Below are 25015 nucleotides of genomic sequence, written 5' to 3'. Positions count from 1 at the left end.
CTCAGGTACGGAGCCTCACACTGTGGAAGTCACTGCTTCAGACTCCAGAGCCTAGGAAGGCTTTATATATGACCAGAACAGTTCTTTAGGGTTCTATCATCAGATGCAGGAGGTCGGCAGAAACTGCAAGGTGGGCTGACCCTGTCCCTCCTGTCCTTTCCATGAAAGGCAGGATGGGCTGGTGGTTTCACACCAAACTGAGTGCAAATCCTGATGCTGACCCATGCCAGCTATTTGACCTTAGATGAGTTGCTTAATTCCTTGAGGTCTCTATTTTCCCATCTGCAAAACGAGGCTCATGGTAAATGCCTCCTCTTTGTAGGGCTGTTGTGTGTGTAGTAAGCAGAGTCCTTGCTAATATTAAAGGTCTACTTGCTGGTGCTTCCTTCCTGCACAGCCCTGTTCTCTGTCCTGCTGTTTAGGTGTATTCGGCTCATTTAACCTGAGCTCCTTTGTCCCTCCATTTCCAGAGGTACTGCAGGGTTTTGCAAGGAGAAAGTTGGGGAGTGCCTTCGCAGCTGGAACTAAAGCACCTGTGGCTAGGAAAAAGAAGACAAGGACTGAGAGAGAAAGAGAGATTGACAGAGACAGAAAGATAAGAGAGTCAGAGATGGGTAGGGGGCAGAGACAGAGAAGGACAGCATGTGTCAGAGACAGCCAGAGACAGTTGGGGTCAGACACACATGCAAAGACAGGAAAGAAACATCCCCAGGGGAGCAGGGCTCCCTCCTCTCCTAAAGGGGAGGGGAAGGAGATGTAGAGAGAGCCAGTGCTGCACGCACCTCATGTTCAGGAGGGGTCACCACCCTCGGAGTGGCCTCTCCTCCCTTCCTCAGAATCCTTAAATCCTCTGGCGCTCTGGGCCCTGCGCATCTGTCACAGCCCTACCTTGACTCACAGGGGCTGGCGCAGGTGAGTGTGGTCAGGTTGTGCTCTAGGGATGGGTCCCTGAGGACAGGAGAGGGCCGGCTGTCGGGGAGGGACAGGCTGGCGCGGTGGAGACAGTGGTCGGGCGGGGCGGGGGGGGGGCGTGTGACACGGTTCAGAGGGTGTGAGAGCGCGGTGCCGGCCTGGCAGGGCAGGGCGAGTGGATATCCCATCTCTTCCCCTCAGCCTTGGCTGCGCGCACGTCCCCTTCCCCGCAAGCCCGGCTTCTCCCTGCGCTGCGCTCAGAGCCTCCCGCGTTCTGTTCCCCTCCCGGCCCTGTCTTCCCCCGCAGCGGGACCGCGGATGGCCGGGCCCGGGAGCGCCGGGGAGCCGAGGCTCCTGGCTCTGCTGCAGTGGCTCCTGGTGCTGGCGCAGGCGGGCGCGGCGGGCGCGGCGGGCTCGGTGCGCCTGGCGGGCGGCCTCACGCTGGGCGGCCTGTTCCCGGTGCACGCGCGGGGCGCGGCGGGCAGAGCGTGCGGGCCGCTGAAGAAGGAGCAGGGCGTGCACCGGCTGGAGGCCATGCTGTACGCGCTGGACCGCGTGAACGCCGACCCCGAGCTGCTGCCCGGCGTGCGCCTGGGCGCGCGGCTGCTCGACACCTGCTCGCGGGACACGTACGCGCTGGAGCAGGCGCTGAGCTTCGTGCAGGCGCTGATCCGCCGCCGCGGCGACGGCGACGAGGGGGCCGTGCGCTGCCCTGGAGGCGGCCCCCCGCTGCGCAGCGCGCCCCCCGAGCGCGTGGTGGCCGTGGTGGGCGCCTCGGCCAGCTCCGTCTCCATCATGGTCGCCAACGTGCTGCGCCTGTTTGCGGTGAGGGCACCCGCTCCTTCCTCGCCCTCGGGGGGTGGCTGATGGCTGGTCTCCGGGCAGAAATCCTCCAATTCAGACATCAGCCGCTGCTTCTGAGAAACCTGCCCTGTGGGCCAGCCCAGCCCAGCAGGCCCTCCCGCCCTTGTCGGCCCCGCCGCCCTGCCAGCGCTGCCACCTGCACACACCGCCCTGCCCTTCGTGACGGTGAAGGGACCGGCCTGCGGGCGGTGAAGGCGGCCCCCTCCCCGAGGCGGCGGCAGCCTTCCCCTGGGGGCGCGGCCTCTGGTGTAGCGCCCTTGATGGCTTGCCTGGGTGCCCCCTGCGCACCCCTGTGTGGTGCTCTTGCCACCACCGCATCTGGGTAATGAGGCGCAAGCTTTTCCTGGAGCCAGGGCCCTCCTTCTGGTGGGGCGACTAAGACCTACCCCCGACTTCTGGCGTGGGGGGAGGTAGTTCCCTCATCTTTAGGGAACTGTCTTAAAGAATCCGAGGCAGCCCCTTTCTTGCATCCTGCGGGGGGTGGGGGCAGTGACTGGGGGAGGAGCATAGGAATCAGGGACTAAGGGGCCTTCGATGTTAGAGTTTGGGGGTTTTCAGTAGTGGTCATTCACTGGGGTTCCGTGGAGGGAGGGGGCGTCTCTGTCCTTCAGCTTTCTGTGAAGAGAGGAAGGCTTTGCTTCCATCTGGCTAAGGGAGGGCAGATGCTTCTCCCAGTCATGGCCTCTGTTTCTACCATGCTGGGTGGTAGTTTTATCTGGGCACCCCTCCATCATCTTCACTCCCCACCACCCCATTCCCACTGGATGGCAGCTTGTCCTATAGTCACACTTTCTAGCTGGCACAAAGGGACCTTATGTGGCTGTCCAGTGTCAGGGGATGCCAGAGAGTCTCCATCTCACTCACCTGTTGTTGGTGTTCAAGTTACCAACATACAGAATAACACCCAGTGCTCATCCCGTCAAGTGCCCCCCTCAGTGCCCGTCGCCCATTCACCCCCATCCCCCCAACCTCCTCCCCTTCCATCACCCCTAGTTCATATCCCAGAGTTAGGAGTCTTTATGTTCTGTCTCTCAAAAATTTTTAAATGATGACATGCAACCAGGGACCGGATTTGGCTCCCTGGAGCCATTCTGCAATTCCTGGTCTAGGAGCAAAGCTGTGGGTTCCCAAGTTCATCTCCATTCATGCATCACTGTGATCACAGGTGTTTTAGATTAACCTCCCTGAGGGGTTCCACCTCTACAGGAAGGTTGTTCTGAAGATCAAGCTTTATTTTCTGGAATGTCTACAACATCCGTTACCTGTGCTGGACCTTTCTCTGACCTTCCCTCCTTTGTGGTTCTTGTTTTTTCTGTCTCTCCATGTGTCTGTCTGTCTGTCTCTCTCTCCTCCCCTTCCTCCTTCCTTCTTGCCCTTCCTATCCTGTCTTCACACTCCATGCTTTCTTTCTGTCTTGCTTCAGTCATCCCTGTCTCCCCTAGACCAGCTGAGCTTACTCCTTCCAGAACCTTTCCTCTCTTCCACCCTTCACACCAGCTGCTGCCTCACCCATCTTCTCTACTCACTCTCTTTTCCTGACTTCTTCAGCCTTCTGCTACTAGTCTCTCCACTCTCCTTTCACATTTACTGCCCCCCACTGCCTCAGCATGCTCAGCCCATAATCCCAGCTGTCAATCACTCTAATGCACCCAGTTCCAAGCAGGCCCCTCCAGTAGGCCAGACATACCTTTGAATCAAATAACCCCTTCCCAGTTCCCCTACCTGCTTGCTCTGACCCTTCCTGGGGCTGCCACTCCCCTACATACATGGCCCCTTTGTGTGAATTAGGAAAATATGTTGTCTCCTGGGGCTGACAAGGAGTCTAACTCCCCTTGCAGGTGCAGCCTACACTTGGCTGCAGGCTGGACTTGAGCCCCCACTAACCTTTTGCCTGGACACATGCCTGGCACCACTGTATACAGTGCCCTGCCCTCTCACCTAGACCTTTGTACCTCCTGTATTCCATCAGACCACGTCTCAAAAGCTTTCCCCACACCCTTGGGCCTCTCCATGCTGCTGTCCCACACTGGCCCCTGGCACCCTAATCCCAGACTTCCATGCCCTGACCTGCATCCTGGATCCTCACTGCCCTCCCTCCCCACGGGGTCACTGAGTCTCCAGCCCTAGCACAAGTGTTCTTCCCTACTCCAGATACCTCAGATCAGCTACGCCTCCACAGCCCCTGAGCTCAGCGACTCCACACGATACGACTTCTTCTCCCGAGTTGTGCCACCTGACTCCTACCAGGCCCAGGCCATGGTGGACATCGTGAGGGCACTGGGATGGAACTACGTGTCCACACTGGCCTCGGAGGGCAACTATGGCGAGAGTGGGGTTGAGGCATTTGTGCAGATCTCGCGGGAAGCTGGTGAGCTGGGAGCAGGGGTTCCAAGGCAACAATGAGCCTACATAGGGGTAATCCAGGGGCCATCAGACAGGGCCGAAACCATGATATGGGGCCCTGGATCCATGATAAGGCCCTGAATCCATGGCCATCAGACAGGGCCGAAGCCATGAGATGGGGCCCTGGGTGGTGCCCCTGTGGGTGGGCACCTCTTTCCTTTGAAGCACTCAGCCCCTGCCAGTGGTGGCCCCAGTAGGTGGGTGGGTGGCTGGGTGGAACAAGAGGTGACTCTGGCACCCCCGGCACCCAGGGGGGGTCTGCATTGCCCAGTCCATCAAGATTCCCAGGGAACCAAAGCCAGGAGAATTCAACAAGGTGATCAAGAGACTCATGGAGACACCCAACGCCCGGGGCATCATCATCTTTGCCAATGAGGATGACATCAGGTGGGAGCAGCTGGCACACTCAATCATCTTGTTTATCAGAGGTGCTCCTAGAACGTCCTGCCTCCTCTTCTTACATGTCCCCTGGCCACATATATCCTCCCTTTCTCCTCTTCCCTCTTCTTGATCCCCCTTCACCCTCCTGCCCTCACACAGTCTTCCTGCTGCCATCTCTCTGTCTGGTGCACCCAGAAAAGAACCAGGCCTGGCCTGGGTGGAGATGCTCCAGGACTAGCCAACGGAAACACACAGGAATTCCTGTCTGTTCTTCTAATTCACAGTGAGGGAGAGACCCGTGGGCAGATCTAAGTGCAGAAAATGAGCTGTCAGGGAAGGAGCCCTGATGGCAGGCAGTTCAGGGGGTATCAGCAGGTGGCCATGGATCTTGGCCTAGGGCATATGTGACTCAGAGCAAGCAGGAGGCTCTGCAAGAGAAGGGAGGCCCTTCTTCCAGGCAGTGTGAAGTGGGCTGCAGTGCAGAGATCAAGAGGGCTGCCCGGGGGCCAGAGCCTGGCTGGAACCTTTACTACCTAAGAAGCCCAGAACAACTCCCCACACCTCATTTTTCCTGAAAAATCGAGGGTCTGATGCGTGGTTTGGAATGGGATAGAAGGAGAGAGAGAAGAACAGGAAGTGGTCAGAAGCAAGTCAGAGGAGGGTCTCAGGCCCTCTCACTTCTCCTCCTGTTCCTACCAGGAGGGTCCTGGAGGCTGCACGCCAGGCCAACCTGACAGGTCACTTCTTATGGGTTGGCTCAGACAGCTGGGGAGCCAAGACCTCTCCCATCCTGAACCTGGAGGACGTGGCCGTGGGGGCCATCACCATCCTGCCCAAAAGAGCTTCCATTGATGGTGAGTGCAGGGATGCCCCTCCCCCACCACATCCCCTGGTCTTGCTTGCCCTTCCCCACGATCTCCTCTTGGGGGCGCTCATTTTCTCCATCTGTAAAATTTTTTTTTCATTTAAAATATTTTTATTAAAATTCAATTTAGTTAACATGTAGTGTATTAGTAGTTTCAGGGGTAGAATGTAGTGATTCACCAGCTGCATATAAAACCCAGTGCTCATTCCATCACGTGCCCTCCTTAATGCCGATCATCCAGTTACCTCATGCCCCTACATACCTCCCCTCCAGCAGCCCTCTGATTCCTTTTTTTAAATAACTTTATTTTTTATTGGTGTTCAATTTACCAACATACAGAATAACACCCAGTGCTCATCCCGTCAAGTGTCCACCTCAGTGCCCGTCACGCATTCACCCCCACCCCCCGCCCTCTTCTCCTTCCACCACCCCTAGTTCATTTCCCAGAGTTAGGAGTCTTTATGTTCTGTCTCCCTTTCTGATATTTCCCACCCATTTCTTCTCCCTTACCTTATATTCCCTTTCACTATTATTTATATTCCCCAAATGAATGAGAACATATAATGTTTGTCCTTCTCCGATTGACTCATTTCACTCAGCATAATACCCTCCAGTTCCATCCACATTGAAGCAAATGGTGGGTATTTGTCGTTTCTAATGGCTGAGTAATATTCCATTGTATACATAAACCACATCTTCTTTATCCATTCATCTTTCGATGGACACCGAGGCTCCTTCCACAGTTTGGCTTATTGTGGACATTGCTGCTAGAAAATCGGGGTGCGGGTGCCCCGGCATTTCACTGCATCTGTATCTTTGGGGTAAATCCCCAGCAGTGCACTTGCTGGGTCCAAGGGCAGGTCTATTTTCAACTCTTTGAGGAACCTCCACAGAGTTTTCCAGAGTGGCTGCACCAGTTCACATTCCCACCAACAGTGTAAGAGGGTTCCCTATTCTCCACGTCCTCTCCAACATTTGTGGTTTCCTGCCTTGTTAATTTTCCCCATTCTCACTGGTGTGAGGTGGTATCTCATTGTGGTTTGGATTTGTATTTCCCTGATGGCAAGTGATGCAGAGCATTTTCTCATCTGCATGTTGGCCATATCTATGTCTTCGTCTGTGAGATTTCTGTTCATGTCTTTTGCCCATTTCATGATTGGATTGTTTGTTTCTTTGGTGTTGAGTTTAATAAGTTCTTTATAGATCTTGGAAACTAGCCCTTTATCTGAAAGGTCATTTGCAAATATCTTCTCCCATTCTGTAGGTTGTCTTTGAGTTTTGTTGACTGTATCTTTTGCTGTGCAAAAGCTTCTTATCTTGATGAAGTCCCAATAGTTCATTTTTGCTTTTGTTTCTTTTGCTTTCGTGGATGTATCTTGCAAGAAGTTACTGTGGCCAAGTTCAAAAAGGGTGTTGCCTGTGTTCTCTAGGATCTTGATGGGATCCTGTCTCACATTTAGATCTTTCATCCATTTTGAGTTTATCTTTGTGTATGGTGAAAGAGAGTGATCTAGTTTCATTCTTCTGCATTTGGATGTCCAATTTTCCCAGCACCATTTATTGAAGAGACTGTCTTTCTTCCAATGGATAGTCTTTCCTGCTTTGTCGAGTATTAGTTGACTATAAAGTTGAGGGTCCACTTCTGGGTTCTCTATTCTGTTCCATTGATCTATGTGTCTGTTTTTGTGCCAGTCCCACACTGTCTTGATGACCACAGCTTTGTAGTACAACCTGAAATCTGGCATTGTGATGCCCCCAGATATGGTTTTCTTTTTAAAAATTCCCCTGGTTATTCGGGATCTTTTCTGATTCCACACAGATCTTAAAATAATTTGTTCCAACTCTCTGAAGAAAGTCCATGGTATTTTGATAGGGATTGCATTAAACGTGTAAATTGCCCTGGGTAACATTGACATTTTCACAATATTAATTCTGCCAATCCATGAGCATGGAATATTTTTCCATCTCTTTGTGTCTTCCTCAATTTCTTTCAGAAGTGTTCTATAGTTTTGAGGGTATAGATCCTTCACCTCTTTGGTTAGGTTTATTCCTAGGTATCTTATGCTTTTGGGTGCAATTGTAAATGGGATTGACTCCTTAATTTCTCTTTCTTCAGTCTCATTGTTAGTGTATAGAAATGCCACTGATTTCTGGGCATTGATTTTGTATCCTGCCACGCTACCAAATTGCTGAATGAGTTGTAGCAATCTTGGGGTGGAGGCTTTTGGGTTTTCTATGTAGAGTATCATGTCACCAGCGAAGAGGGAGAGTTTGACTTCTTCTTTGCCAATTTGAATGCCTTTAATGTCTTTTTGTTGTCTGATTGCTGAGGCGAGGACTTCCAGTACTATGTTGAATAGCAGTGGTGAGAGTGGACATCCCTGTCGTGTTTCTGATCTTAGGGGAAAGGCTCCCAGTGCTTCCCCATTAAGAATGATATTTGCTGTGGGCTTTTCATAGATGGCTTTTAAGATGTTGAGGAATGTTCCCTCTATCCCTACACTCTGAAGAGTTTGATCAGGAATGGATGCTGTATTTTGTCAAATGCTTTCTCTGCATCTAATGAGAGGATCATATGGTTCTTGGTTTTTCTCTTGCTGATATGATGAATCATATTGATTGTTTTACGAGTGTTGAACCAGCCTTGCGTCCCAGGGATAAATCCTACTTGGTCATGGTGAATAATTTTCTTAATGTACTGTTGGATCCTATTGGCTAGTATCTTGTTGAGAATTTTTGCATCCATGTTCATCAGGATTTTGGTCTGTAATTCTCCTTTTCGGTGGGGTCTTTGTCTGGTTTTGGAATTAAGGTGATGCTGGCCTCATAGAACGAATTTGGAAGTACTCCATCTCTTTCTATCTTTCCAAACAGCTTTAGTAGAATAGGTATGGTTTCTTCTTTAAATGTTTGATAGAATTCCCCTGGGAAGCCATCTGGCCCTGGACTTTTGTGTCTTGGGAGGTTTTTGATGACTGCTTCAATTTCCTCCCTGGTTATTGGCCTGTTCAGTTTTTCTATTTCATCCTGTTCCAGTTTTGGTAGTTTGTGACTTTCCAGGAATGCGTCCATTTCTTCTAGATTGCCTAATTTATTGGCGTATAGCTGTTCATAATATGTTTTTTAAATTGTTTGTATTTCCGTGGTGTTGGTAGTAATCTCTCCTTTCTCATTCATGATTTTATTAATTTGAGTCTTCTCTCTCTTCTTTTTAATAAGGCTGGCTAATGGTTTATCTATCTTATTAATTCGTTCAAAGAAGCAACTCCTGGTTCTGTTGATCTGTTCCACAGTTCTTCTGGTCTCGATTTCGTTGAGTTCTACTCGAATCTTTATTAACTCTCTTCTTCTGCTGGGTGTAGGATCTATTTGCTGTTTTTTCTCTAGCTCCTTTATGTGTAAGGTGAGCTTGTGTATTTGAGTTCTTTCTAGTTTTTGAATGGATGCTTGTATTGCGATGTATTTCCCCCTTCAGGACTGCTTTTGCTGCATCCCAAAGATTTTGAACAGTTGTATCTTCATTCTCATTAGTTTCCATGAATCTTTTTAATTCTTCCTTAATTTCCTGGTTGACCCTTTCATCTTTTAGCAGGATGCTCCTTAACCTCCACGTGTTTGAGGTCCTTCCAAACTTCTTGTTGTGATTTAGTTCTAATTTCAAGGCATTATGGTCTGAGAATATGCAGGGGACGATCCCGATCTTTTGGTATCGGTTCAGACCCGATTTGTGACCCAGTATGTGGTCTATTCTGGAGAAAGTTCCATGTGCACTTGAGAAGAATGTGTATTCAGTTGAGTTTGGATGTAAAGTTCTGTAGATATCTGTGAAATCCATCTGGTCCAGTGTATCATTTAAAGCTCTCGTTTCTTTGGAGATGTTGTGCTTAGAAGACCTATCAAGTATAGAAAGAGCTAGATTGAAGTCACCAAGTGTAAGTGTATTATTATCTAAGTATTTCTTCACTTTGGTTATTAATTGATTTATATATTTGGCAGCTCCCACATTTGGGACATATATATTGAGGATTGTTAAGTCCTCTTGTTGGGTAGATCCTTTAAGTATGATATAGTGTCCCTCTTCATCTCTCACTACAGTCTTCGGGGTAAATTTTAGTTTATCTGATATGAGGATGGCTACCCCTGCTTTCTTTTTGAGGACCATTTGAATGTTAAATGGTTCTCCAACCTTTTATTTTCAGGCTGTAGGTGTCCTTCTGTCTAAAATGAGTCTCTTGTAGACAGAAAATAGATGGGTCCTGCTTTTTTATCCAGTCTGAAACCCTGTGCCTTTTGATGGGGTCATTAAGCCCGTTCACGTTCAGAGTTACTATCAAAAGATATGAGTTTAGGGTCATCATGGTATCTATTCAGTCCTTGTTTTTGTGGATTGTTCCACTGAACTTCTTCTTAAAGGGGAATTTTAAGATTACCCCTTAAAATTTCTTGCAGAGCTGGTTTGGAGGTCACATATTCTTTCAGTTCCTGCCTGTCTTGGAAGCTCTTTATCTCTCCTTCCATTCTGAATGAGAGCCTTGCTGCATAAAGTATTCTTGGTTGCATGTTGTTCTCATTTTGGACCCTGAATATATCCTGCCAGCCCTTTCTGGCCTGCCAGGTCTCTGTGGAGAGGTCTGCTGTTACCCTAATACTCCTCCCCATAAAAGTCAGGGATTTCTTGTCTCTTGCTGCTTTAAGGATCTTCTCTTTATCTTTGGAATTTGCAAGCTTAACTATTAAATGTCGAGGTGTTGGACGGTTTTTATTGATTTTAGGGGGGGAATCTCTCTATTTCCTGGATCTGAATGCCTGTTTCCCTTCCCATATTAGGAAAGTTTTCAGCTATGATTTGTTCAAATACATATTCTGGCCCTCTGTCCCTTTCGGCGCCCTCGGGAACCCCAATTAAACGTAGGTTTTTCTTCCTCAGGCTGTCGTTTATTTCCCTTAATCTATCTTCATGGTCTTTTAATTGTTTGTCTCTTTTTTCCTCAGTTTCCCTCTTTGCCATCCACTTGTCTTCTATGTCACTCACTTGTTCTTCCACCTCGTTAACCCTCGTCGTTAGGACTTCTAGTTTGGATTGCATCTCATTCAATTGATTTTTAATTTCTGCCTGATTGGATCTAAATTCTGCAGTCATGAAGTCTCTTGAGTCCTTTATGGTTTTTTCCAGAGCCACCAGTAGCTGTATAATAGTGCTTCTGAATTGGCTTTCTGACATTGAATTGTAATACAGATTTTGTAACTCTGTGGGAGAGAGGACTGTTTCTGATTCTTCCTTTTGAGGTGAGGTTTTCCTTCTAGTCATTTTGCTCAGTGAAGAGTGGCCAAAAACTAGTTGTATTGGGAAAAGGAGAAAAAGAGAGGAGAGAAAGAAGGAAAGAAAAGAGAAAAAGAAAAAAGATAAAAGGAAGAAAAAGAATAAAAAGAGGAAGAAAAAGAATGAAAGGAAAAATGGGGGGTTGGGGAAGCGAACAGAAATCAAAAAGCAAAACAAACAAACAAACAAACAAACAAACAAAAAACGAAAACCAACCACGGGGGAGTATCTTCTGATTCTGTATACTTTAAACCCCTTGACTTCCCCTGGAACTTGTCCGTCCAGCTGGTCTTCTGGGGGAGGGGCCTGTTGTGCTGATTTTCAGGTGTGAGCACTTGGGGGAGCTGCTCTGCCCCTGCCTGGTGCAGGGCTCAGTGGGGGTTGTTTACCCTGTGAGGCCCCTGGAGGAACAACCCCAGTGGCGGGGCCAGCTCTGCAGCCCTGGAGTCAGCTCCCGCAGTAGCTCCAGGGCTCTCCATCTGCAGGGCCTGGAGGCTCCGGGGCGGGGCCGCTGATCTGCTCGGCTTGGGGCAGGAGCGTCCTTGCTGTCCTGGGCCCTCCCGGCCTCTGCCTGTCCCGGGGGAGGCCGGACCCTGGGCTGTGTCCCGGCGCCCTGTGCTCCGGGGCCTGCGCTGTTGGATTCGCGCTCCCGCCCCGCAGCCCCCTCTGCGGAGCCTCCGCCCGATCCCCTCCGAGCTGCTCCGGGTCCCGCCGTGTGCGCTGCAGCCCTTAGGGAGCTTGGCGCACTCTCCCGGGGCGCAGGTGCCTGTTAGTGTCCCAGGGAGCCCGAGGGCATCCCCGCCTTCCTGGGTCCTGCTCTAACTCCCTGCGGGCCCCTTTCCGCCCGGGAAGGTTGGTGCAGCTCCTGCTCCTCCGGGACGGGGCTCTCCTGTCCTGAGGACACTCGCCCCGGCCTCAGCCCGGCTCCTCGCGGGCCCCTCCCCCTTGGAGGCCTTTTGTCTCTTTCTTTTTCCCCGTCTTCCTACCTTGATAGAAGCGCGAACTCTTCTCACTGTAGCGTTTCAGCTGGTCTCTCTTTAAATCTCAGGCCGAATTCGTAGGTTTTCAGGATGATTTGGAGGTTATCTAGGTAATTTGGTGGGGACAGGTGACTCGGGGACCCCACTCTTCCGCCATCTTGCGCCTCCTCCTCCATCTGTAAAATTTTATCGTGTATCTTGCTCAACACCCCTTCTAGGATTCCCAAATTCTAGGATCCTAAGACTTTGTGAATACATCCCTCCAAGCAGTGTTTTTGAATTGGCAAAGGAGGAAAATCCCACTCCACTGTACAGGGTCAAGAATTAGTTTTGTTTTTGCTTTTGTTTTCATCCAATGCCTATATTTCTGGTATTGCTGGTTCTGCAAAAGACATACTAATTTGAGGGTGGAGAGGAGAGGGACCAAAACTGAGGATGGGGACATATTATCCTGTTGATCAAATGATGAAGCCTGCCTCCCTTCCCATCCTCCACCATCCTGAATATCTGGAAGGATCCAGCAGAGACATTGTCACATGACAATAGGATTGATCATTTTCCCAAAGCCTGAACTGAAGCTGCCTTGATGAAGTGCTTCAGGACTTTTTTATGAAGCACAGAACCCTGACTTTCAGGGGCTCCCACCGACACCCTTTCTTTCCCTTAGAGTACATTTGGTTGCATTTGACAAATGCAGAGTGGAGTAGAATGAGAGTGGTTTCGGCAATAAAGTCATTCCATTGCAAGATAAGACCTAAAAGTAGGCCACTTCAGGTTTGGGACAGTGAGTTAATGATGTTCTCAAAGTCCTGAGTTCTGTCCCTGCTTCTGTTCCACCATTCTCTCTGGTTGCAACTTGTCTTTGTGACTGAGGTGTCTTATGCACAATGTGGCTGCTGAAGCTCTACCTATTACATCTTCACAGCAGCATCCTAACTAAAAAAGGAAATAACAGCATAAAAGTCTTTGATATGGTGAGGCTCTGAGTTTACAACAGGATGCAAATTCTACCCCAAAGCCCCCAGAAGGCTTTGAAATCACTGGCCAGAAGTTGTTCACATGGCCAGTCCTAGCCGCAAAGTGAGCAGATGTTGAAGGGACACAACAGAATCATGCCTGGTTCAGATGATTGCCATCCTCTCTCCTCCCTCAGGATTTGATCAGTACTTTATGACCCGCTCCCTGGAGAACAACCGCCGGAACATCTGGTTTGCTGAGTTCTGGGAGGAGAATTTTAACTGCAAACTGACCAGCTCAGGTACCCAGTCAGATGACTCCACCCGCAAATGCACAGGTGAGAGCTACCCAGAGTGGCAAGGGAGGTGAAGGGGAAGGCGGGAGGCGAGGCAGGGCATTTGGGGGCTGGGCACACTTCCTCTGTGCATCCCTAGGACAGGCGAGGAACGCATCGGCAGGGACTCGACCTACGAGCAGGAGGGGAAGGTGCAGTTTGTGATCGATGCTGTGTATGCCATTGCCCACGCCCTCCACAGCATGCACCAGGCGCTCTGCCCCGGGCTCACCGGCCTGTGCCCAGCGATGGAGACCACCGATGGGCGGGTGCTGCTGCAGTACATTCGAGCCGTCCGATTCAATGGTGAGCGGGAGCCAGATCCTCCATGGCAGGAAAGGGAAGCCCCTGGGATGGACTTCTCTGCTGGACCCGGGCTGACTTAGATCAAAGGGGTGGGAGAGGTGGAATGCTATAGTGGGGGCACCTGGTACTGAGAGCTGGAAGCTTGAGCCCAATTCTGGAACCAGTTCTTAACACTCGTCCACCAGGCTTCAGCACTCCTTTGCCCCAAGTTGCAAAATTCAGGCGTTGGGGAGCCCTCTGCCTGGAACCCTCAGCCGCTCCCATGCAACTCTCACAGCTGTTCACAGAGCTGGGTGCACCTAAACTCGGCCTGTAAGGGGCACAGTGCACACTGGGCAGAGGCACTGCCCACAACGTGGACATGCTGCCCACTCTGAGTCTCGGGCTCCCAAAGACCGTGCCACTGGAGCTCGTGGTACAAGTCTCATGTGTCCCGGCTACCAGCAGAGGGTCCAGCACATAGGCAGGTCTCAGAATAAAGTCCCTGAAAAGGCCCACGTGGACTGAGGCCTCACTCGTGGTTTGTGCAGAGGGATACACGTCTTGTTTAGTTACCATCACTATAAAATTAAAAATTGTTCTTCCACCGCATTCTGAGCACCCTCTCTCTGTTAACCTCTCAGCTGAATAGTACAGCTTAATATCACCCCAGACCAGCTCTAAAGGTGGTAGGACAAGCCTCCAACAGAAATAGTGTTGATCGTTCAAATAGATACAAATCTCACACACACACTCAGACCTTCGTCCAAGTCTGAACCCACCATCCTGCCTGGTCAGCTACGCTCGCTCTTTTTTCTTTTTAAAGTGTGGTAACATACGCGTAGCATAAAATGTACAATCTTAACAATTGTTTTTAAGGATTTTATTTATTTGAGAGAGAGAGAGAGAGCACTTCATCAGGGGGAGGGGCAAAGGGAGAGGGAGAAGCAGATGCCCCGTGGAGAGGAGATTGCCCCCCACCCCCCATGTGGGGCTCCATCCCAGGAGCCTGGGATCATGACCTGAGCCAAAAGCAGATGTTTAACCACCTGAGCCACCCAGGCGCCGCCCGTCTTAACCATTTTTAAGTGTACAGTCTAGTCATGTACACTGTTGTGCAGATTCTCCAGAACTTTTTTATCTTACTGGACTGAAATTCTGTCCCGATTAAACACTAACTCCCCATTCCCCCTCCTGAAGCTTCTGGAAACTTCCATCCTTTCTGTCCCTATGATTTTGCCTACTCTATGTTCATCCTATGAGAGGGATCATGCAGTATTTGTCCTTCTGTGACTGGCTCATTTCACTTGGCATAACATCCTCAGCGTTCATCCATGTTGTAGCCTGTGTCAGAATGTCTTTCCTTTTAAAGGCTGAAGAATATCCTAGCACAAATAGGCAACGTTTTGTTTATCTGTCCAACTCCCAGTGAACAAACGTTTAGGTTGCATCCACCTTTTGGCTGCTGCAAATGATGCTGCTGTGAACGTGGGTGTGTATCTCTGAGTCCCTGTTTCCCCTTTGGGGGACATATACCTGGCAGCAGAGTCATGTAGTAATTCTACGTTTAGTTTTTGGAGGAGCTGCCACTCTGTTTTCTACAGTGACAGCACCATTTTACATCCCCACCAGCAGTGCGCCAGGGTTCCAGTCTCTCTACATGCTCACGGAGGCTTATTTCCTGGAATGCTAACAGTGGCCACTGTGGTTTGGAGTTGCACTTACCTGATGACAGGGAGCATCTTTGCACGGGTTTGTTACTGTGGCTCGCTGGCTCTTTATCCTGGCTGGGCCTTGGGCCTTTCCGGGAGGGGCTGGAGAACCAGCTGAGGATGCCGGGCTCTCCTGCAGGCAGCGCGGGGACCCCCGTGATGTTCAACGAGAACGGGGACGCGCCCGGGCGCTACGACATCTTCCAGTACCAGGCGGCGAACGGCAGTGCGGGCAGTGGCGGTTACCAGGCCGTGGGCCAGTGGGCAGAGACCCTCAGGCTAGATGTGAGTGCGCTGGGGAGTGGCGGGGAGCGGCCGGGCGCGGGCCCACCGTCCCCAGATCCGGAGGTCCCAGGCCCGCGTCCCCTCCGTCCCCTCCGCCGCAGGTGGAAGCCCTGCTGTGGTCCGGAGAGCTCCGCGAGGTGCCCCCATCCCAGTGCAGCCTCCCCTGTGGGCCGGGTGAGCGGAAAAAGATGGTGAAGGGCGTCCCCTGCTGCTGGCACTGCGAGCCCTGCGACGGCTACCGCTTCCAGGTGGATGAGTTCACGTGCGAGGCCTGCCCCGGGGACATGCGGCCCACGCGCAACCACACGGGCTGCCGCCCCACTCCCGTGGTGCGCCTCACCTGGTCCTCGCCCTGGGCCGCGCCGCCGCTCCTGCTGGCCGTGCTGGGCAGCATGGCCACGACCACGGTGGTGGCCACCTTCGTGCGCCACAACAACACACCGATCGTGCGGGCCTCGGGCCGCGAGCTCAGCTACGTGCTTCTCACCGGCATCTTCCTCATCTATGCCATCACCTTCCTGATGGTGGCCGAGCCCGGGGCGGCCGTGTGCGCCGCCCGCCGGCTGTTCCTGGGCCTGGGCACCACGCTCAGTTACTCAGCCCTGCTCACCAAGACCAACCGCATCTACCGCATCTTCGAGCAGGGGAAGCGCTCCGTCACGCCACCGCCCTTCATTAGCCCCACGTCGCAGCTCGCCATCACCTTCAGCCTCACCTCGGTGCAGGTGGGCCGTGGGCTCCCAGGGCCAGTAGGTGGAGGGGGAAGGGGGAGCGGCAGATCACCACTGGGCTGGGGGGTGGCCTCCCCTCCCAAAGTCAAGATAAGCACTCTTCTATTTTGGCTCCTATGTTTAAACAAGGAAGGGGAGGGGGGGCTGCAGGAGACCGGGCCCCACTCCCTCCGCCTGCTCCGTCCGTGAGGGAACTGGGTCAGTAAGCTGCGGAGTGCCAGCATCCAGCTCTGTGTCTGTAAAAACAATGAAATTATTTTCCTAAACAGAACAGGCTCTTCCACCATTTCGCTCCCACAAAAAATAAGGCAAAGAGCTATCTGATGATTTTCTCAAGGAGAAAAAAACATCTGTTTCCATAAAGGAGTTCCTGCTGCCCAGTCACTGGGGTAACATGGATGAGAGGCACAGGTTCCAGCAGTGTTACTGTTGAATGGAGCATCCAGCTCCATAAATGGCCAGGATTTCATAACGTATGTGCACCAAAAGCAAAGTTCCCTCAAGGGGTTCACTAGAGCATTGGAAATTATTCTCACGATCTGGAAAGCACTGGATATTTTCTGTGCACAGGGTGCTAGTAGACAGGTGTGGATGACATTGTGACATTATAAAGCCAGGCCAGCTCACAGGGCTACAGGGAGGGCCTGTGCTCAGCCTGCTTTGGACACAGCACACTCTGCACTCCAGACAAGTGTTCATTGCCACCCACAGGCCTTGGTCCATGCAATTCTTCACAACTGAAAGGTATTGCCATCCTTGTGCAGATAACAGGGTCAGAGTTTCTCCTGTGAACACCAGAACACCAATGCCCAGAGCATCCTGACTTCCCTGGCTGAAACCCCTGTGGTGCCCCTGCCCCCAGGACAGAGATACAGGATAGACTGCAGTCAGTACTTCCTGGCTCATCTGTGGACTCCCTATGTTATACCCTTCTTTCCAGAAATCCCACACCCTTTCTTTTCTTTATTTTTTAAAAAGACTTTATATGTTTATTCATGAGACAGACACACAGAGAGTGGCAGAGACATAGGCAGAGGGAGAAGCAGGCTCCATGCAGGAAGCCCGATGCAGGCTCAATCCCAGGGCCCAGGGATCATGCCCTGAGCCGAAGGTAGATGCTCAACCACTGAGCCAGACGTCCTTCCCACACCCTTTCAAAGCACACCTGCAGTTTTACTGGGTTATGTGTCAATACGGTAGACATGAAATAGTATCTCTTTGTTTTAATTTGCATCTACTAAATTACTAGTGTAGCTGGCCTTTGAAGGTTCCTCTTCTATGTTGTTCCTGCTCCTATGCTTTGCTCATTTTCTATTATTTTGTAGGAGTTGTGGATTTGTGTGTGTGTGTGTGTGTGTGTGTGTGTGTGTGTGTGTGTTTTAATATGCTGGATGCTAATTATAAATTACATGGGTTGCAAAACTTGTAGGATCCATTTTGGTTGCTATTCCTCTGTATCTCAGGCCTTGGCTAATAGTTTCTCATATGCAACATTTTTCCCTCCTTAGAACCTTGTTCTAAGAGGAGCCTCCACACTGCTTTTCTGGAGAGTGGGTGGGGTGTTATTTGCACCTTGTCCATGGAGCTACTGCCTTTTGGAGAATCACAAAAAGGTTCTCCTGGGTGTATAAATTATTAAAAAGCCTCCCTTACTCTCAGATTACACAGCCCCTCTCTAGGTACTTGGCATGGCACTAGAGTGTTGGCTAGATTTCAGCTCCACAACACAGACACACACACACACACACACACACACACACACACACACACATACACAGAAACCATGCAGTCTTGTGCAGTGAACAATCTGCACAAACAAGCAAGGCAGCACTTTCAGGGTCCTGCCTTTATGCAGGTGTCTTAGTTCCTACTCTCCAGTTTCCCTTGGCTTAAGGTCATGTCTCTAACCCTCACAGGGAACTGCTCCTCCACCTCCTCCTAGTTAATAGAAGGAGTTGACTTTGATAATTTCCTGGGCCACCTGGCATCAGCTCACATCCTTACTGCTCTCTATTTAGTGCCTCATTCTGAGCTTCACTATGCATTTGCACATGATTTCATTACATTGTGTTCAACAGTTCTCTGGATCTGGAGAAGGAAGGAGTCCTCAGGAACTAGGTTTGCCCTGTTGCTAGATGTGATCAAGTTAGTGTTTTCACATCTACAGGATGGAGATGGTACTGCCTACTGCATGGGAGGTGTGAAAAAAGAGAATCTGCTGGGTCTGGCCCTTAATCAGTAGGGCATGAACCATCTCCTCCCCCAAGCTGGTGTGGAGAAGCTGTGGATAGGGTCACAATTCCATGGCCTCTGCCTGCAGTCACTGTATCCTGCAGGGCTTGGTGATGGTTGTAATGCAGGAAGAGGACATCCTGGGGCCCATTACCCACCCAGCCCTGACATTGCCAGCACATACCTATGCTGTAGTGCCTTCTGCTCACTGGCCTTTGTATGGGCAGTCCCCTTCTGGATAGCTCTTCCGTCTCAGGCCTGAGCATCCCACTCAGTAGGCCAGGAGCCTCAAGGTGACCCTAACCTGCCAGAGACATTGGTGAGTGGCCAGGCTGGGTGTGTCCCTGATATGGTGTTGGCTCCTGCAGGTGGTAGGAGTGATGGCGTGGCTAGGGGCCCAGCCCCCACACAGCGTGATTGACTATGAAGAGCAACGGACAGTGGACCCAGAGCAGGCCAGAGGGGTGCTCAAGTGCGACATGTCGGACCTGTCCCTCATCGGCTGCCTGGGCTACAGCCTCCTGCTCATGGTCACGTGCACGGTGTACGCCATCAAAGCCCGTGGTGTGCCTGAGACCTTCAATGAGGCCAAGCCCATCGGTTTCACCATGTACACCACATGCATCATCTGGCTGGCTTTTGTGCCCATCTTCTTTGGCACCGCCCAGTCAGCTGAAAAGGTAATCTGGGGTCGCCAATTGGATTTACGGCCTCCTTTGTTTCCTGTCTGTTCACACAAGGGCTCAATTGTCCCAAGAGCTGGGCTGCCCCCATGAATGATTGTTTGTTGGTTAATTCATTCATGTAGTTAAATATTCATTCATTTATTTGTCAGTATCCTTTTGTTCATTCATTTATTCATCCGTGCTTCTAACCATCCATTAACCTGGGTTATTTATTTATTTATTTGTTTGTTTGTTTATAAGAGAGAAAGAGCATGAGTGGGGGGAGGGGCAGAGGGAGAATCTCAAGCAGACTCTGTGCTGAGTGCAGAGCCCAATGTGGGGATTGATCCTGACCCTGAGATCACAACTGAGCTGAAACCAAGAGCCAGATGCTTAACCAACTGAGTCTCCCAGGCACCCCACCATTAACTTATTTTTATTCAGTTACTTCTTTATATACTTCATGCCCCTCAATCCATTAATCTGTCAGTCCATTTGCTGATCATTACTCCATCATTTATTTGTGTGTATGGTAGACCATGTGTTAATTCATCCCTGTTGTTCATGTTTGACCACTTGCTCTTTTATTTGTACACTCATTTGTACATTTGAAAACATATTCATCCATTCAGTAACATGCTCTAGCCCCTTTTAGGCATATGGACCATTTCCCCAAGTGTCACTCGCTGTGAATGGATCCTTTGCTTCCCCTGGTCACTTGTCGTCTGCTTGGTCCTGTGTCATTCATCCTCCTTCCTGCCTACATCAGAGCCACAGCATGACTATCACTTCTTCATGCCATAGGGCTTATATGGTTGCCTTTCCATTCACCCGATGAACACAGACTCATGTGGGGCTGGGGGAGGTGGTGGGAGAAAACAGGGCTGAATCCCAGCCAGTTTCTTCCTCCATGGCTCAGATCTACATCCAAACCACCACGCTGACTGTGTCCTTGAGCCTGAGTGCTTCGGTGTCCCTCGGCATGCTCTATGTGCCCAAAACCTACGTCATCCTGTTCCACCCGGAGCAGAATGTGCAGAAGCGGAAGCGAAGCCTCAAGGCGACCTCTACAGTGGCAGCCCCACCCAAGGGCGAGGACACAGAGGCCCCCAAGTAGCAAGTGCGGGATGAGTGGGGATGTTTCTCCCTCTCTTCTGTTCTTTTCTTTCCCTTGCTTCATGACGGAAGCTGTGGAAGGTCCAGGTCTGCAGTGAGCATTCAGAAGCAGGGAGTCTATGAAGCCCACACCCACCAGTATGGGGCTGTTCTCCAGAAAGACCTGGACCCACACATACCACACCTCATCCCTGCTTTTCTGTGACTGTTGGCATCATGCATACTTGCTGCAGACCAGACTTTCTGCTCGTGGTAGGAATCAGCCACCAAGAGGATCCTACTCTAGGGAAGAACTGAACTTACACTCCCTGGTCTGAGTCCAGAGAGCATGATGAAGCCTGGGCTTGGCCCAGTGTGTGTGAGATTTCCACCTGAATAGCCACCAGAACCTGGGGACTGGGCAGCATGCAAAAATGTGTAGATCTCACTCTAGAAATACAGGGCTGGATTTGGGGAGGGTCAGTGTCCACAAGATCTGGGGACCTGTTTTCTGCTGAGTGACTCAGGCTTGACACAGAGGGATTGGACCTTCGGTGAGAGAGCCCTGTGAGTGAGGATGGACCTGGGACAGGACGTGGGAGTGAGCAGAGGAACTGGGATGTACCTCCATGGCATTACTTGTGTTGAGGTCTTTTTCTCAGGACCATCATCCATGGGATCACACTTAAACCATAGCTTTTTGCCTTTCCATGCCTACTCCCTTAAATGACCCCCAAACACTTGTGTGGTGTTAGTAGTGTGAGAATAAAGCAACAGGGTGGTGTTTGCCCTCTTCTGATGCCTGTGAGGGATTATGGTCAGGAGTTTCAGGTTGGGGTCAGTGACAGAGTTGTTTGTATCTATGGTGACAATCAATTCCAAGTAGACATCTTAGGATGAATACCAAAACTTTCTCAATATGTACTGAGAGGTCCCCTTTGAAAGATGAGCATGAGGCACAGGGAGGAAGATAGACTTCAGATGCATGGACATTTATTTTTTCTTTTAAAAAGGCTTGGTTTCAATTATGGGATTATATTTCCCCATGGTACAATTTACATTAGTTAAATTGACTCTATCATTTTGAATTCTCTAGTATCTAATGTCTGGAACTGATTCCAAAGGTCACCATACTTCATACAACATAAAGGCTCTTGCCTACACAGAATCTCTGTTGCAGAAATAAATTTTGATCCTGGGACCAGGTGTTTCTGTGTTCCTTAAATCAACAGAGCTTCTCCTCAGAATAACATTTTTGGTGTATGGATTCTTCTTCCTCACATTTTTGCATTTTGTATGGTTTCTCCACAGTGTGAATTATGAAGTTTTATTTATCGCTCAGTGCTTTCCAGAATTCATTATTTCATAGGGCTTCTTTCCTGTGTGGATTTTCTGATGTGTAATGTGATGAGATTTGTTTCTTGCTGAGAGTGCTTTTATAGGGTTTTTCTCCTATATGAACTCTCTTCCAGTGAGCTCTGATATCCAAAGGAAGGTGTTCTTGTAGTCTTTTTTTTCCCTCTTGATGTTTCTCCCAGTATGAAGTCCCCGATGTGCAAAAAATGGTGACTTCTAGTTGAAAACTTCACCACATTTTTTTTTACATATTTGTGGTTTTCCCCACTTTAAACTCTGTAACTTAGAGTTTGGATGATTTCTTAGTGGAACTTTTCTACATTTAGAGGTTTTCTCCCTAGTGTGAGGTTTCTGCCTTAGAGTCTTGGCTTTCTACTGAAGGCTTTCCCACATTCCCCCATGTTTGTTCATACTGGGCTCTCTGATGTGAATGCTTTGTCACACAGCAGGTTCTGGCTCCTTCTTAGGGCATCTCATATCCAGTCCAGTTGTAGATGATTTCCATTTTGTGTGCAGTGAGGAACCCTCTATTACTAAAGGTGTTATCATATGTAGCATACTTGTGAGGTTTCTCTCCTTTAGGAGTTCTCTAATGTATACAAAGTCTGGAATCCCAGAAGAAGGCTTTTCTACAATCAGTGTGTACCGATTTGATCATTTGATGTCCAGCAAGGGTTTGACAACTTCCTAAAGGTCTTCCCATGCTATTTACATGCATAGTTTTGCCTTCTGTGAGGTTCAATCAATTTGAAACCCTGAATAAAGGTGTTTTTTTCAAATTTGTAGAATTTATAAGTCATTCTTCCTGTGTGCTTCTTTTATGCTGAATAAGAACTGGGCTGTGCTTGTGAACTTTCTCACATCCATTGCCCCTGAATAATTTCTCCCCAGTATGACTTACATGTTCCTGTGACAATGGTGCTCTGGATTGGAGGCTTTCCCACATTACAATCACAATGTTCTCTCCAATATGAATTCTCTAAAGCAGAAGATGACGTTTTGGTATAAACTTTTATTCACCTATCCATAAAGGTATCATCTGTGTTCAATGTGTGGAGACTTGTATAAGGAGGGCTTCTCTTACATTAACTATATGCTTATGTCTTTTCACGAGTGTGAATTTTTTCTAACACATCTATTACATTTACTGTAGCTTTGTCACATTTATTACATTGTGTGCTCTTGGGGATCCCTGGGTGGCGCAGCGGTTTGGCGCCTGCCTTTGGCCCAGGGCGCAATCCTGGAGACCCGGGATCGAGTCCCACATCAGGCTCCCGGTGCATGGAGCCTGCTTCTCCCTCTGCCTATGTCTCTGCCTCTCTCTCTCTCTCTCTCTGTATGACTATCATAAATAAATAATTTTAAAAAACCCATTACCTTGTGTGCTCTTTAGAAATTTCCTCAAAATTCATTACTTTTGTTGTCTCTCACTCAATGAATTCTTGTCGAATAAATGTAACTTTTCCCAGAAGTTTGATTTGGGTTTTCTGCTGCTTTTTCATGTAATTACCAATTTGGAAGACTCCTTCCAAACTGGAATAAAGTGCACAATTCCAGGTGAATCTTTCCACTATCATCTTATAGAATAAAACCTCTTCAGAAATACTCCATTATATTGCCACCTTTTTTCCCCTAAATATGAAAAATTCCCAAGTGTAAATATCTCTTGTCTCTTGGACTTTGAGTAAGGAAGCCTCCTGCAGTAATGGACAGAATATTGACAGCTATAGAAGGCTGGCAGTTTCAGAGATGACCTTTCAGCCTGTGGAGCAAAGGGTAGGAACCAAGATGGGGTGCAGCTCTGAAAGTAGAGACACTGAAGGGAGGCTTGGATGAAAGTCAGCCAAGGGTGTGGAGGGACCGGGTTTGGGCACTGTGAGCCTCATTGCTTCATTCGTGGATTACTGTACTGGGATACTAACTAGTATCTGCTTCCTGTGTCTTTCCCCTCATCCCACACACCAATATCAAGATCATCATTCTGAGGCACCAGCTCCCCACACTTTTAGGGACACTGCTATGGGCCCTGCCCTCTTCCAGTACCTGTATCTGACTGCGATTCATTCTTGCTTGCAGAATCAGAAATAGCAGGAAGGGCACATGGGTCCGGCCCCACATGCTGTTCACTGATATAATCTGGCTGATGAAGTATTTTTTAGTTTATTCTATCAGGGCTCTAGAATGTTGAACTTATCCATACTATCAACTTCTGAGGGTTTCCCCCCCACCCCCGCATCCTGATCTGGCAGATAGGAAAATTTCCAGGGGCCACAGACTTTTTCTTGCTCCTGATACTGAAGACTTCTTTCAGTCGGCTTTTGTGTCTAGAAATTGTACAGAGTCAAGGTTAAGACTTCTTGAGATCAATGCCAGCTCTGCCATGTTAGTTAAGTGATGTCAGACAAGATGATTACCCTCTCCCACCATTGCTGACAGCCAGAGTCTCCTTGATCCCTGAAGAGATGCCCAAATCATTGACCTCATTTCCCTACACCCACCCTCGCAGTCCTACCAGTCACTGCCACGCAGACCCCACTCATTATGCAAACCCCTCAGCTGACCCATCCTAAAACCCCATCTCAGAACCCCCAAATAGCATTCCTTCTTCAAAACTGCTCTCTAGATAAATCTGTGCTGAATTTCCCTCATAAAAATGTGAATTCTATTCATATTTCTTCACACCAGTTTGGCTGTGAAGGGTTTTGAAGGCTTTGCTTCCCATGGTTGGCCAAGGAAGGCCATTGAAAGGGTTTACATAAGTGCCATGGATGGATCTGTGGAGTGGACAAAGTCACTGGTGGCTGGGGTGGGAAGTGGCCTGGAGGGGACCAGAAACATTGGTGAGGAACCTGAGGCAAAGCACTAAGAGAAATCTGGTATATCCTCACCTGCAAATATTTATAATTCCATTTTCCCCCTATCACAATGGCTAGAAATGATAACATTAGGCAACAGTGAGCAATGATGTACCTTGGTTGAAGTATATTGCCAAAATAAATTAGCAATTGAACCTTACATGGTTAAGTTTTTAAGTTTCTGCATTTAAACTTTTCCAATGTTGGAACTTCTTGTTCACTGTGAGGGAAATTGGGAAATACCAAGCTAATTGGATAATTTCCAATATTTATTATGCTCTGGTGAAATTTATATATCAATAGCAATCATGTGTAGCTTAGAAGTTTGAAGCACAAAACCTGATGCTAGCAATAGCTTGTTTAGAGTGCCAGCAAAGCTTACCTCCATGGCTGCTGGGGTTATGGTCCTGCCTTTTCTCATAGAACACCATTAGGCTTGCTAATGTAAGCCCTGATTCTGGGCCCCACCCACACCTCTTTAAAGGCACGTAACCAGGGGCTCAGTCTGTTAAGCGCCTGCCTTCAGCTCAGGTTGCAATCCCAGGGTTCTGAAATGGAGCCCCACATCGGGCTCCCTGCTCAGTGGTGAGTCTGCTTCTCTTTCTGCCTGTCGCTCCCCCTGCTCATGCTCTCTGTCTCAAACAAAATCTTAAAAAAATAATAAAGGCACTTAACCAGCCCCAGCTAGTTCCTGCCTGTGTCCAAATCTCTTTCCCGGTCTCAGTCAACTGTGCTTTGTGATTGTTGTTGATTAATTCTAGTGAAGCCTGATGCAACCACATG

The 25015-nt window shown here is 49.4% G+C and overlaps 1 protein-coding gene across 1 annotated transcript; it reads left to right on the top strand.

Annotated features, from left to right (window-relative positions):
• The first annotated feature begins 1230 nt into the window (after positions 1–1230).
• GRM6 (glutamate metabotropic receptor 6) lies at positions 1231–22156 on the top strand. Its single transcript, XM_026015427.2, has 10 exons — positions 1231–1737; positions 3928–4144; positions 4431–4566; positions 5260–5414; positions 12879–13019; positions 13122–13322; positions 15153–15298; positions 15400–16023; positions 18630–18941; positions 19846–22156. Exons 1-10 carry the CDS (start codon positions 1231–1233, stop codon positions 20041–20043), a joined length of 2637 nt encoding a protein of 878 aa, XP_025871212.1. The 3' UTR covers positions 20044–22156.
• Positions 22157–25015: the final 2859 nt, after the last annotated feature.

Source organism: Vulpes vulpes, chromosome 12, assembly GCF_048418805.1.
Source record: "Vulpes vulpes isolate BD-2025 chromosome 12, VulVul3, whole genome shotgun sequence".
In the NCBI taxonomy this organism is placed as follows: domain Eukaryota; kingdom Metazoa; phylum Chordata; class Mammalia; order Carnivora; family Canidae; genus Vulpes; species Vulpes vulpes.
Note: the sequence above shows the minus strand (reverse complement) of the source record. Positions and strands in the feature narration are given on the sequence as shown.

What these genes read in the sequence shown, in the direction of transcription:
- GRM6 (XM_026015427.2), top strand. Translation starts at nt 1,231, where the DNA reads ATGGCCGGGCCCGGGAGCGCCGGGGAGCCGAGGCTCCTGGCTCTGCTG. An exon ending in CAAAAGAGCTTCCATTGATG is followed by an intron (nt 5,415 to 12,878) that starts GTGAGTGCAGGG and finishes CTCCTCCCTCAG; the next exon opens with GATTTGATCAGTACTTTATG. An exon ending in CCGCCCAGTCAGCTGAAAAG is followed by an intron (nt 18,942 to 19,845) that starts GTAATCTGGGGT and finishes TCCATGGCTCAG; the next exon opens with ATCTACATCCAAACCACCAC.